Genomic DNA, 13,571 nt, shown 5'->3' with positions numbered 1-13,571 from the left:
TTACAAGACTTTATGACATAAATCCTAACAGAAGAAGTAGCCAATTTTTGTTCATGGCTCTAGATAAGGACGATCAACACGACGATGAAATTTGTTTGATTTATCTTCTTGTATGTTTGCCCATAACCAATGAATTTGATTTTATTAATTTCACGATCTAAACGGATTATTTCATAGTCCAGTCTTATGCAAATTCATTGTATAAGATATTTCCACTCATATATTAAATAATTTGTAAATTTCGAAATAAGACATCTAATCTTATTCATATACTATAAATATTTTAGGTTATAATTAACCCGATGCAATTCAATATTATACTAATAATCTTAGATTTCTAACTTAATAAACGAGGTTCAATTGTAAATAAAATAATAAAAATTACTAATAAAATTAAATTATTAATTACGAGACTTTAATAATTAAAATTGGTTTGTTTTAAAACAATTTTGACACTTTCATAATTATTTTTTGAATATTAATTTTCAATCACTCTTATAAATAATTTTTAACTATTTAGAACTTAATTTTTTAAAAATATTCAAATTAAACATTCTAGAAATTAAATAAATTAAAATTTTATACGCTAATATTTTATTTTTATTAAAAATAAAAATTTGAAAAAAATTTAAAATAAGTACCATTGGATTTGGATTTGATCCGAAAAAAACATTGTTCTTGGCGAGTAATTCGCGCAGGAGCTCCAGAGAGAACCCGTACTTCGCCTCCTTGATGAAAGCTTCAGTCATGGTGGGCTTGTTCTCGAGTCTGATCTAAGATCCTGGGTGACGATCGTCATCTAAATGCAACATAAGCATAATCGTCATTCAACGCCTGGTAATGTTTTTTTTTTCCTTTTTAACGTCTTTGATTCTTCCTTTCCAGAAAAGAATAAGTTCTTTTGTCAAGCGTCTCGCAAGTTTCTTTCAAGAACTCCGTTTATCTGGAATACGATGAAGGATTCGGATTGGTTAATTCAAAGTTGAATAGTGGGAAGTTAAGTTCGCATTATATGTTTTCTAAGAAATCGGTGTTTTCGGAAGCTGTAATGAAATAACATGGTAGGACTGTTTTGCAGTGAGGGCTTCTTGGATTGGTTTATCCTTTTATTTTGATATCTTTGTTAATTGGCTTGTTCTGAACTTTGGAGGTTGATTGATCAATTTTGAAGCGGTAATAAAATAACATGGTATAAGAAAACGTTCTATAGTTAATAATTGGGTATATTCACGATCTATTTTTTTGATTGATTAAGAGTCGTATGATAATCATTTGTTTTTTGAAAATTATGCTTACAAACACTAGTTATATCTATTGATTTCTTTGTTTTATTGTCTTCCTTTTAGGAGTGCTTTCAAATTCCAATCAAGTTTTGAACTAAAGGAAGTTTTTGTTTTTAAGATTTGGTTAAGAATTCAAAGATGAAAGATATTGTAAGGAAGTTGTGAGAAAACAAGCCCAATATTTAAAAGCAAAAAACCAAATCGTTATCAAATGGGATCAGAAAATTGAATTCCTAAATGACATTCAAAAGGTTCTTTGTGTGTTCTACAAAGAAAATGCAGGAAAAATCTAAATTTTTCTGTATATCATAATCTTGAATTTGAGGAATGGCTGCTATGTCATTTCATTTTATCTTTGTTCTTTTCCTTCTGTAGTTACTGTTTCTGAGTTCTAATTTGAGTTATTCCTGTTCTATGTAGGATTTCAATTGCTTGAATTAGAATTTGGTATCTGGTCCAGCAATAGCCTTGCTGGACTTCAATATTAGAGGAGTGCATTTTATAGACTAAGATTGGATGGATCTGACATGGCTGAGTGCCATTGTAGTTGGGGCCAGCTGCCTTGTTTTGGGATACTGTATTGGTTCGAAGTATCCTCCTCGCATCTTTATCAAAGCTAAATTAGCCAAAATCAACCAATCCAGCAGAAATGGGAAGAAGGATAAGCCTAAAGAGCCATTGGAGGTCGAAAATTTGGCTGACATTCTCGATGACTTCAAGATGGTCTGCTTCTCTGTTTCTCTCTTGCTGTCTATTGGAAAATCATTCTCGACGACTTTAAGACGTTCTCTCTTTTACTCTCTCTAAAAAAATATAACAACATTTCACTCTGTCTCTTCAGGTTTTAGTTGTGAGAAATGATTTGAAAATGGGAAAAGGAAAAATTGCTGCTCAATGCAGGTATTTTATTACCATCTTGTGGCTCCTCTTTCATTACTGATGTCTTTAATGCTAAAAATGATAGAAGTTTTGAATTTTACTGTTGCTTGCATACTATGAATGCTGGAGTTGGTTTTTATTAGAAACTAGTACTAAGAATTGGGCATATAATGTTTGGAAGTTTAGGGTAACAACCCACTGCACGCCTGGTATAGTAAATTTATTGCAAAGATTTATAAGTTTAACTAAAATTATAACTAAAAGTATCAATGACTAACATAAAAGGTTTTGGATGATAATAGGCTGAAAGTCAAAGTTGTCACAATGCAAAATTTTGGATGATAATAGTGCTTCTATTTTTTGAAATATTGAGGAAAAATTATTGATGAATGGAATCTATAAAACAACAGCAAAGGTGCTAATGGGAAGAATCATCCTCGTAAATAAAATTTCATGATAAAAGAAAGATGTATTGATGATGCACCCTTTTCACCTTTTTCTCAATCTCCAGACCAACCTGCTTTACTGTCAATCCTATAGCGAAAAACTATCGATCCACTTTATCATACACAACCTTTTTCTTTCTTACATCACTTTTCTTCGGGTGCCCCTTTTCTTTACTATGAGGGTTACTCCAGGGAATGGTGGAGTCCTGAGAAAATTACCCTCTGAATTCCAGTCATTTATGAGATTAGTTTACTGTATGAGGGTTCTTTCGTCCATCACTGTCTAGGTGCTCTACTTTTGGTGGATCTCTCAACGGCGCTTTCTGGACATCTAATTTGAAGATTTATTGTCTGGATTTTTTGCTTGGTTGGTTGATAGTTGAATAATAGACAATAGGCATAATGAAACCATCAGTTAAATTTATTTAGTTGGAATATTGTAGCATACTTGTAGATTCTGAGTTTTATGGCCTTTTTTGTTTTCTTTTGTCCTTGGTAATGTGTGGTATCCTATCCTTCCACCACATTAAGGTATACAGATACCTTTCAATCCTCATGGCAAATTGCGATGGACATAACAGTTATGCTAAAACTTGGTTGAGCTTGCATAGGTGCAGTTTAACTGAAGGGATTTTAATGATAAGGAAGAAGAATCGTCAGAACATCTGTGGTACAAGGCATATAAGTGGAATATGCATTAAACACCCCTATGCATAGCTTTGATACCATGTTAGGAACCACGACCCTTTATTTAAAGAATTGCGAATGCTAGACAAATTCTGATATAAGTACTGGCTTTTTACTTGTTTAAAAATTAAATGATTGAGAATTGAGCCTAGGAATCTAATTTCGTCAAACCTTTGCACAGTGAACTTCCCAGTTTCTTAATGCTGTAAATTATATTTGGACTAGTTTCTGATCCACTTAACTTGCTTTTGTTAGTCATGCAACTTTGGGTCTCTATAAGAAGCTCCATTATCGTGCACCAAAAGCGTTGAATAGGTACGTATTTACAGAATCGCCCTCCCTATTATTAATGTGCATCCCATACTTCGTTCCCTGTACATTTATTTGATTTTATTTACATGTAGGTGGGAAATGTGTGGACAACCCAAGGTGGTACTGAAGATAGAAAGTGAGGAAGACATGCTAGTCTTGCAAGTAACAATTCCACTATGATTTCCTTTCTTAAAAGTTCATTTTATGGTATCTAGCTGATTTTTGTTATATGAAGTTTTCCCTAATATAATCCGATCGCGCTTTTCTATATCTCATCTATTCTTTGAGGCCTTTCGTAATTCTTGCATTTTTTCAAACTTTTATATATTGTTGTTCATCAGGAGAGGGCAAAATCATTGAAGCTACCAACCCATATTACCATTGATGCCGGAAAAACTCAGATTGCTCCAAGTAAGTTATATGAAATTCACCCAAGTAGATCGACTTTTTCACAGTAAATTTATTAACTTCACTAATTTTCACTTTTTTATCTTTCCAGATTCAAGAACGGTGATGGCAATTCTTGGTAAGTAGATTTTTTCCATGCAACCTTTAGCTTAAAGGGTAGATCTACATAACAATTTCATTTTGGTGCTATGTAAAATTAGTATAAACTAATTTGATTCATCCAATGAATATAATGGTGTACACTTTTTGCTTCACAAATTACAGGTCCTGTTGAAGTGGTTGATGATGTAACTGGTGGGTTAAAACTTTTGTAGTTTTTAAATTCTTGCCTGTTATCATCTCAAACCACTTGAAAGACTTCAATTCTCAGAAGGCTCTGCAAAATCCACCATGCTTGGACATACTACACGGTATGAAACTGATATATTCATAGCTGAGCTATCATGAAACTGAATACTATTTCCCATTTCCGACAACCACGACGATAGTAACAATCTAAGTTAACCTATTTATATGGAATCGAGTCTGAATCTATATAGCAGAACAGTTAGGAAGTTCTTGGATTACCTTGTTTTAGAACACTAAATTGGGTTCAAACCTGTTTGAAGTTTTTGATTTCACAGATTGGTCTCTACTAATTTGTTTCTATTGCATTCTCTTAAAGATTTACTTTTGGTTGTCTGAGAAATTCGCATAAAAATATACACACCATCATCTCCAAGGAAGATGGTGTAGAAAAAGAATGAAACAGAGCTTGCTCTTTAGACCTCTTCCCCCACCAAAAATGAACTGATCATATTAAGCTTTTGTTTCTATTGATCTGCAGCTGAAGTAGAAGCGTCTTCCCCACCATTGCCTTCAAGTTCATACAACTCTGAAACAAAATACTAAAAATCAACCTTAGAAAAACCCGTTAAATTGACAAAATACCAAACCAAAACTAGAGTCTTGCCTCGAATTTCTTCCCGGATTTTCGTAGTTTCGATCAAATAACTTGATAGCATAGACTTCCTGTTCTCGAAGTAATCAGCTGCAGCTTCCACATAACGTATGGCCTCACTCAAAAACAGACTCCGCGTTATCCCGCATACGGTACAGTTCGTAGAAATTCCTACACACAAAACATCCAACTCAAAAACAACAAAACAAAAGAAAAACACCACCAAAGAAGAAACACAACAATCCGAGCCAATGTAGTAGTAGTACCATGAAAAATGCAGGTGGAGTATGTATTGCAGCGATGGCACATGAGGAAGGCCAAGTACCGGTCTCTGGTGCAGAAGCCACACTGGACGGTTCCGATGCTGCTCGCACACTGCTGCAAGCCGGACACTCTTTTCTCCAGCTTTCGGCGACTGGCTCTATAATAAGCAACATGGGTGATGCAGGAGGCCATGATGGCGTAATGAGACGTGCAAGCGACGAAGTCCCCAGGGGATGCCATCATTTCTTGGCAAATATGGATGGCCTCTTTGCAGAGAAGTTCTTCAAAGGGAATTAGAGGTCGTCTTTCGAGAAAGGAGTAGCGTTTTGCGGCGATTAAGCCATAAGGAAACCATTCTCCAGCAGCAAAGTTCACTGCCTCCGCACAGTTGAAACCTGCAGCATAAACAGTTCAAATGTATGCAGAGCTAGAGTAGAAGAAACAAAACCAGGAAAAACTCACTCACCATGGCTAAATCCAGCATGGTATGCTCTCGGGAAGGTGATCACGAACTCTCCAGGCATTTGGACAGCCTTAAACACTGAAACATTGTGTTTCATGAACAATGATGGAGGCAGCATGGTTGTTTTTTCAGCAAGAACCTGAGCGGCCCCATCAACATCATAGCTTGGCAGCACGTCATCCAAATACACCTCATCATATGCTACTTTCTCGAAGTCATTTGCTTGGCTCCCGGGAACTGCGTACCAAGTTTTCGGCGCACCCGAGTGAAGATAATTTATACTGAAAATCGAAACGTAAACGTATAGCATAGCTTAGCATACATACATAGGTATAAAACTGATAGATATATCAACGAACCAACCTGTATAAATAATGGTCTTCTACATGCCAAGCAAACGTACTACACACCATCCCAATATACAACATTGGATGTGTAATGCCCTATAATTAATCAAACATCTACACATTACGACCTCCATTACACATCTAAAAACTCAACTAATAGAACTCGAGAGTCATTCTCTACTTACAGGGATTTCCTCTTCAAGATGACGTAATATTGATTCGGGTAGACGGGGAAGTTTCTAAGAGACACAAAAAGAAACAAGAACGAATAAATTGCTGTTAAGAATTCAAATACGGATTCGTGGGTTTTAGAGTTCAGGGTTTACGAAGAACACGAGACCTTCAAATTCCATTTGCTTTGTCCGAGTTCATCGGATTTGGAAAACGCACTACCCTCAACATCGACACCATATTCAACAGAGTGATGAATACCCCAAGCCATTTCTTGCCAAAATTCCCTTTCGAACATCTTACAAGAAAGACAAGCCAAAGAAGAATAGTTCTCAACAAACACTTGGTTCGCCATATTCTCAAACTCCTCGTACTTATACTGTCTGCAAAACACCCAACACAAACCCATCTTAACATAAATCCAAACACACCCAAAACTTGAAATTCCAACACAACAAACACAACCTTCCTCTTTTATAGTACAAAATCTTGTCCTCCATTGTCGTCCATGTCGCATATTTAAGAGGCTGCACAGAAGGTTGAAACTTGAAATTCTGCACTTCTCTCTTCAAAACAAGGCTTGCAGGAACAATGTCATTGAGGGGACAAACAATCTTGCAAATCCCTGAGATTTTAAAGATGTTCAGACAAGAAACAAGAACACAAGTAATGACAATGGCGGCTCGTACCATAATTTGAGGCTTTAGGAGAAATCTTGTTTAAATAAGCAAAAGGGTCCTCGAAATCCTGCCTTGAAGGTCGAAAAACAGGGCACTCGCTGAGTTTATTAGTCCAATTATGATCGTTCACGTTGATTCCATACAACATTCTGGGTCGTCTGGAATCATCAGGCTGTGGCATTTTGATTCTTCTTCTTTTTGTATGCGGATTTGAATTCGCCGTATCCATTTGTTATATGGGTTTTTGATTACTGCAGAGATTCATCAGTTTATCTTGAAAAAAAAGATGAAATCCAAGATGGAAGCAAGAACGAAGAGAAGTACTGGCGAATCGAGAATTTTGGGTTCTTTTTATACGTTACTAGAAGAAGAGATTGTTGATGATGTTTAGTTGCATGGGATTTAAAAGGTGTAGTAATTCGGGACATCATATGATCCAGTGGAGCATTCTTTTCGTGTCCAATTGAAATTAAATTTGACGATATGTCGTGTTTTATATATACGAACTTAACTCTAGATTTGATTTGGAGCTCGACTTGGCCCTTTTCGAGCTTGTCTCTGATACTCATGTTGTTCTTCTTGGTTCTGTCTTGTTTATGCCTCATTTTGGTTTTAACACACACTTTTGTTAGTGCGTTGGATCATCCACCGTTCTCCTTGGTTGCATCTTGACACTTGTCTATCTTGGCCCTCACATGGTTTGATGGACACCACTCACATATCACCTTCGGTTTGTCTGCACGTGAGGTCACAACCTACTCTCTTCTTAATATGGTTGTGACATTCTTCCCCATTTAGCTTAGTCATCTATCCTTGATGATTTTTTTTTTTTTTGGTACAATCACATTATAGATTGTGACATTTTCTTATACTTGATCTCGACTGCTAAGACTCGCAATGTAGATACAACAAAGCTTCTGATATGATGCCTCTTGGTCATATTGCTTAACTTACTGACGCCTTTTAAGTTAGTTTGGGGATAAATTCATGTCAATGCTTTTGACGCTTCTTGACCATATTTCTCATCTTAGTGACTCCTCGTCATTTGTTTAGGAAAACTTGCTACAACATAACAATGACACTTCTCTGGGTCAATAATCATATTTTCTAAGTGGCACATAACGGTGCACCCCTCTGGGTGAATCTTGCAAGCCAACCATGGAATTTTTCTTCGTGGCACAAACCCTTGTGGTAGTGAAGTTCGGAAGCTAGTAATTTAGGCTCAACGAAGACGAGAAGAGGAGAGCAGCAATGAGACACACAAGAATAGTTCCTTGTTTACAGTTCAGAAAGTGATTGAGTTACAGGTTCCGGGTCAGGGGCGAAGACGCGAGACAAAGGAGAGACCATGGAATTGTGAGACCAACCGAGTTGTAGAGGTTCAGGGTCAGTAGGATCAGTCTAATTCATCTTGTCTCCCTGATTGTTTCGGCTTTCAAAGCTAAAAGGCTTTTGCTCATTGGACATGTCTCATTGGACAATTCTGGCCCTTGGCCGACATGTCTCATTGGACCCCTAACTTTTTTGCTTGCAACTATTAGAATAATTCCTCTTATGCGAATGACTCTTCTAGAAAACACCCTACCCAGTAATACCTTCTGATATTTGTTGCATGTATTTAGAACTCCATGCTCTTAGTAAATGAGTTTGTTTGTGCTTAGCTCTTCTCGAGCACGGAGTCTAGTTTCTTTGTAGTTTTCGAGATTTGCTTTTGCATGATCGAGGGGGCGAGCAAGACATTTTACGGTTGTTTTTTCAAGATTGATTTTGCCCGAAGAAAAGATAACATTGGGAAGAAGAAGAAGCATCGTAGATTAGTTTTAGTTTTTATGTATTTATATTATACTTTATTGTTTCATGTTCTTGTGAATGTAGCAGCTTGAACATTTGTAATTGAGACCGATGCATTTGACAGTAAGTGTGTATCTTAGTTCGGGAACCGAAGGTAGTCTCGAACCTAAACCTCGACAAGAAAAGCACCCAAGGCGTAGGTTTGGAGCCGAACCATCTATAGGCTTAGAAATCCAGGTCACAAGTAGCAGCTTAAACCCAACACATGCAACAACTCATTTAGTGCCTTGGATAGATTGAGAAAGTGGGGAGTTAAAAGGAATGTCGGGCTTATTGAGTCATAACAATTGCTTAGTTTCATTTCACTTAGGCAGTTCGGATCTAGTCGAAGAATACATTTTCTGACGGTTCAACTCGACCTCTCGGCTGATCTGGCTCGAGTTTGATATTTTTGGACCCTTTCAAGGTCAATTGACCTAGTTTGAGTCTCGTACATTCAAACCATTTCCTAGCATTTTTTCTCTTTGAGAGACATTTTTTTTTTTCACACTTTCGAACGTGTTTAAGGTTAATTTAGCTAGATTTTAGCTAATTAAATTTTTTTTTGGAGCTAAGTTGATGCATAAATCCTCAGGGATAATTAAATTTCAATAAGCAATTTCAAGTTAGCATTAAGGGAGCATAGTCACTTTGACGTAGATCAACCAAGTAAGTGACTTCACTGATGGTTTAATTAGATGACTTAAAGGAACTATATATTATGTTATCGATGTTGTATAATGCATGAACCTCCATATGACACGCCATATAAACTATATTAATATATCCCGACATTAAAAAACCATGTATATGGTCATTACAACAATCAATATAATATCTAAATCTTATATCAGTCAATTTTAACAACTATATATTTAATTAAATGGTCCATCGTAATTGTCATTATTAAACCAAAAAAATATATATATATATACATCAAAATGTAAACCCTATGGATAAGGACAAATGAATTAAGAAGAACCCAAAGTATGAAGAAGAGTGAGGAACAAGGGAAGGGTCCAAGAAGAATTGGGTTTGGGTAGCAAAGTGAAAGTGAAAGTGATATCCAATATACAATTTGGTTGGCCACAAACCCAAAAAATGCACCAATTTAAGAGGAAGACAGCCATGCGTGACGGAAGCACTTACCTGTGATTTGCTCATGCACAACGATGGCATCCCCCACGAGTGTTCAATCTGTTGGATGATGGAAGTCCCACATCCGCTAATTTAGGGAATTATCGGCAATTAGGGTTCGCAATTTAACTCAACTCAATTCTACGAGTACTCGTTTAGGTAATTTTTTTAAATGTTAAAAATGAATAAATCCAACCTAACCGGGAAATAAATGTTGGGTTGTGTTGTGAACCCTATTTGAATCATTTGGATTATCAATTCAATCAATTCAAAAAAAAAAAAAAAAAAAAAAAAATTGCTAATTCATTTGTCATCTCAACCCATTACATTGTGTTAAGGATTGTTGGGAGAAGAGTCTCACCAATGAAACACTCTTGTATGGGTGTATAAACATCTCTTTAGTTGACGCGTTTTAAAACTTTGATGGGAAGTTCTGAAGGGAAAGCCTAAAGATGACAATATCTATTAGCGGTGGGTTTGGACTGTTACAAATGGTATTAGAGCCAGAGCTAGAGCCAGACATTGAGCGGTGTGCCAGCGAGGACGTTGGACTCCTAAGGGGGTGGATTATGAGATCCTACATCCGTTGGAGAGGATAACGAAATATTCCTTATAAGGGTGTAGTAACCTCTCCCTAATAGATGCATTTTAAAAACATGAGACTGATAACGATACGTAACGAGCCAAAGCGAACAATATCTACTAATGGTAGACTTGGGCTATTACAATTTGATCAATAAGAAATGGGTAAATGACTAAGCTCTCTTGACTTTACTTTTAATTTCTCCAAAAAGCCTCATGTCAATGGAGATAGTGTCGTTGACTTATATACCAATGATATTTCTCTTAATTAGCCAACGTGGACTCCAACAATTCTCAATAATCTCATCCGTAAATATTCATGTTTGCCATGTTTTTGAATCAACCAACGGCAACGACTAGAAACACAACATGAATCGCACTTGGAGGGTGGAGCTCAAACACGTCTCATACTGTAGCGTACTTTTGTCTCGATAACTCTACAACCCCAAATAAATACTTTTTTCAAATAAATATCTGCCTAAAATTGACGTTAAACTTATGTTCAATTTTAAAAGTTAAAATTAAGTTAATTTAAATATAGTTCAATTATTTGATTGATAATCATATAAAGCAGAAGATATTTTTGACATTTGCATCAAGCTCACACTTCCTTCTTACATGCTCCTCCGAGTGATTTGTAGCCTACTGGATACAACGGGTGATTTTCTGGAAATACCATTTAATTGACCTGTGCTCTCGAAATATCTATTTTTATCTACCTAATTAAAAAACCACATTTATAGTCAATTTATTATAATAATTGGTGCTCTTTTGTTTCCTCTCCTTCCACGACATTGACGTCCATAAAGTTCCATGATGGTAATTTTCTTAATATCAGAAATGAAAAGTATAAGTGTGACTAAAATTCGAGAAAGAACAGGAAAAAATGGTGACGAATAAAACAAAACAAAATCCATGAACAGAGTGAACTAACTTGTAGACAACCTTGTCGACGACATCGTTAACAATCTTACAAAGAACGAAACTAAAACCGATATTGAAGAGGAAGTTGATAAGGATTTCGATGATATATATTATATATATGTATATGTATATGTATATGTGTGTATATATATATATATATACTTGATTTTTTTGTATTAATTTAATAAAAAGAAACGAAACGTCAAAAGGAAACGTGGGATGACACAGAAACAATTATATATTAGGGATCAAAAAGAACAAAAAAAGCAGAGCAAAAACAGAGAGAATCATGGAGACGTGGTTCATCATCATCATTTCGCTCTGTTTATGTTCCCTTCTGAACTCCATTTTTTCCCACTTCCGAAGCTCCACCAATCTCCCACCAGGCCCTCCTTCCATCCCCATCTTCACCAATCTCCAATGGCTCCGCAGATCCCCTCTTCAAATCGAGTCTCTTCTCCGCACCCTCGTCGCCAAATACGGCCCCATCATCACCCTCCCCATCGGCACTCGCCCCACCGTCTTCATCGCCGACCGCTCTATCGCCCACAACGCCCTTGTCCTAAACGGCGCTCTTTTCGCCGACCGTCCACCTGCACTTCCCATCAGCAAGATCGCCTCTAGCAACCAGCACAATATCAACACCGCCTCTTATGGCCCACTCTGGCGCCTCCTCCGCCGTAATCTCACTTCCCAAATCCTCCATCCTTCCCGGGTTAAGTCCTACGCCCGTGCTCGCAGGTGGGTTTTGGATATTCTTATTGATCGGTTCCTCTCTCACTCTCAATTGAGAGAACCCATTTGCGTTGTGGATCATTTTCAGTATGCTATGTTTTGTTTGTTGGTGTTGATGTGCTTTGGAGACAAGCTTGAGGAATCCCAGATCAAGGAAATTGAGAACGTGCAGCGTAAGATGCTGGTAAACCTTGGGCTTTTCAACGCTCTCAATTTCTGGCCCAAATTGACCAAGATTTTCCTCCGAAAGCGCTGGGAGACGTTTCATGAACTCAAGAGGAATCGAGATGAAGTCACCATCCCTTTAATCGAAGCAAGAAGGAAGGCCATCGAAAACAGAGAAAACAGAGAAAACAGAGAAAACAGAGAAAACAGAGCAAACAGAGCCGAAGCTGAAGAAGAAAAAGAAGAATTCGTGGTGTCATATGTGGATACCCTTCTCGATTTGGAGCACCCAGACGAGAAGAGAAAGCTTACAGATGAAGAAATGTCCACACTAGCCTCTGAATTCCTCAACGCCGGCACCGACACCACGTCCACGGCCCTGCAATGGATAATGGCGAATTTGGTGAAATACCCAGAAATCCAACACAAGCTTTTTGCTGAGATGAAAGGAGTAATGGGGGATGGAACAGGGGAGGAGGTGATGGAAGAGGATTTGGGGAAGCTTCCATATCTGAAAGCGGTGGTTTTGGAAGGATTAAGAAGACACCCACCAGGGCATTTCGTGTTACCACACGCAGTGAAAGAAGACACGGTGTTGGAGAATTACGTGATACCAAAGAACGGAACTGTAAATTTCATGGTGGCGGAGATGGGTTGGGATCCGGAAGTGTGGGAAGAGCCGATGGCGTTCAAGCCGGAGAGGTTCATGAAGGGCGGGGAAGAAGAAGAAGAAGTGGCGGGGTTTGATATAACAGGGAGCAAGGAGATAAAGATGATGCCGTTCGGCGCAGGGAGGAGGATGTGCCCAGGATTTGGTCTGGCAATTCTTCATTTGGAGTATTTCATAGCCAATCTGGTTTGGAGGTTTGAATGGAAGGCGGTGGAGGGCGACGGCGTCGATCTGTGGGAGAAGGTGGAGTTCACGGTGGTGATGGAGAAGCCTCTGAAAGCCAACATAATCCCCAGGTCTTAAATTGAGGTTTGTTTATCTTATGAAATCACAGGGAAAATGTGTTTTATTTTATGTTTTAATTTAGTTTGTGACAAATATGAGGAGGTAGGGATTTAGAGTTCAGAAGTTATATTAATAAGACTTTATAGCTTCATAAATGGTCTTGTATATGATCTCTTATAGGATTAGGAATTTGACTTCGGTACATGGTGATCCTGGTGATCTCGATATCACATGGACACTATGCTACTCCTCATCACTTCTAAGAGTGAAGAAACACAAGTCATTTCAACATGTATTGTCCTTCCTCACATGCTTATTTGGAAAATTGGTAAAAAATCACCGGACATATAATTGTTAAAAGCA

General features: G+C 37.4%; 2 protein-coding genes and 1 pseudogene across 3 annotated transcripts; 2 read left to right on the top strand and 1 right to left on the bottom strand.

Annotated features, from left to right (window-relative positions):
• The first annotated feature begins 683 nt into the window (after window positions 1-683).
• On the top strand, window positions 684-4,661 carry LOC111776730 (uncharacterized). Of its 2 annotated transcripts, none has more exons than XM_023656059.2 (8): window positions 684-837; window positions 1,831-2,006; window positions 2,125-2,183; window positions 3,551-3,610; window positions 3,700-3,769; window positions 3,949-4,018; window positions 4,107-4,133; window positions 4,280-4,661. In XM_023656059.2, the coding sequence occupies exons 1-8, from the start codon at window positions 804-806 to the stop codon at window positions 4,327-4,329; spliced, it is 546 nt and encodes a 181-aa protein (XP_023511827.2). In that variant the 5' UTR covers window positions 684-803; the 3' UTR covers window positions 4,330-4,661. The 2 variants fall into 2 exon arrangements, with proteins under 2 accessions (XP_023511827.2, XP_023511828.2); XM_023656060.2 differs by having other exon boundaries at window positions 1,704-2,006.
• A 166-nt stretch (window positions 4,662-4,827) lies between these two features.
• On the bottom strand, window positions 4,828-7,109 carry LOC111776731 (lysine-specific demethylase JMJ13-like). Its single transcript, XM_087118493.1, has 9 exons — window positions 6,890-7,109; window positions 6,684-6,825; window positions 6,370-6,583; window positions 6,215-6,268; window positions 6,046-6,125; window positions 5,686-5,963; window positions 5,222-5,614; window positions 5,010-5,126; window positions 4,828-4,889 (listed from the first exon to the last, which is right to left on the bottom strand). Exons 1-9 carry the CDS (start codon window positions 7,107-7,109, stop codon window positions 4,828-4,830), a joined length of 1,560 nt encoding a protein of 519 aa, XP_086974619.1.
• A 4,499-nt stretch (window positions 7,110-11,608) lies between these two features.
• On the top strand, window positions 11,609-13,363 carry LOC111776735 (cytochrome P450 89A2 pseudogene; annotated as a pseudogene).
• Window positions 13,364-13,571: the final 208 nt, after the last annotated feature.

This window comes from Cucurbita pepo, chromosome 16 (genome assembly GCF_057944985.1).
Source record: "Cucurbita pepo subsp. pepo isolate OVF chromosome 16, ASM5794498v1, whole genome shotgun sequence".
NCBI lineage: Eukaryota > Viridiplantae > Streptophyta > Magnoliopsida > Cucurbitales > Cucurbitaceae > Cucurbita > Cucurbita pepo.
This window is presented reverse-complemented; position numbering and strand designations above follow the sequence as displayed.

Coding starts and splice junctions, on each gene's coding strand:
- LOC111776731 (XM_087118493.1), bottom strand. CDS start 7,109: ATGGATACGGCGAATTCAAATCCGCATACAAAAAGAAGAAGAATCAAA. Junction 6,584..6,683: donor ACAATGGAGGACAAGATTTT/GTACTATAAAAG, acceptor GGTGTTTTGCAG/ACAGTATAAGTACGAGGAGT. Junction 5,615..5,685: donor CCATGCTGGATTTAGCCATG/GTGAGTGAGTTT, acceptor TTTATGCTGCAG/GTTTCAACTGTGCGGAGGCA.
- LOC111776730 (XM_023656059.2), top strand. CDS start 804: ATGCAACATAAGCATAATCGTCATTCAACGCCTG. Junction 2,007..2,124: donor TTCTCGATGACTTCAAGATG/GTCTGCTTCTCT, acceptor CTGTCTCTTCAG/GTTTTAGTTGTGAGAAATGA. Junction 3,611..3,699: donor GCACCAAAAGCGTTGAATAG/GTACGTATTTAC, acceptor ATTTACATGTAG/GTGGGAAATGTGTGGACAAC.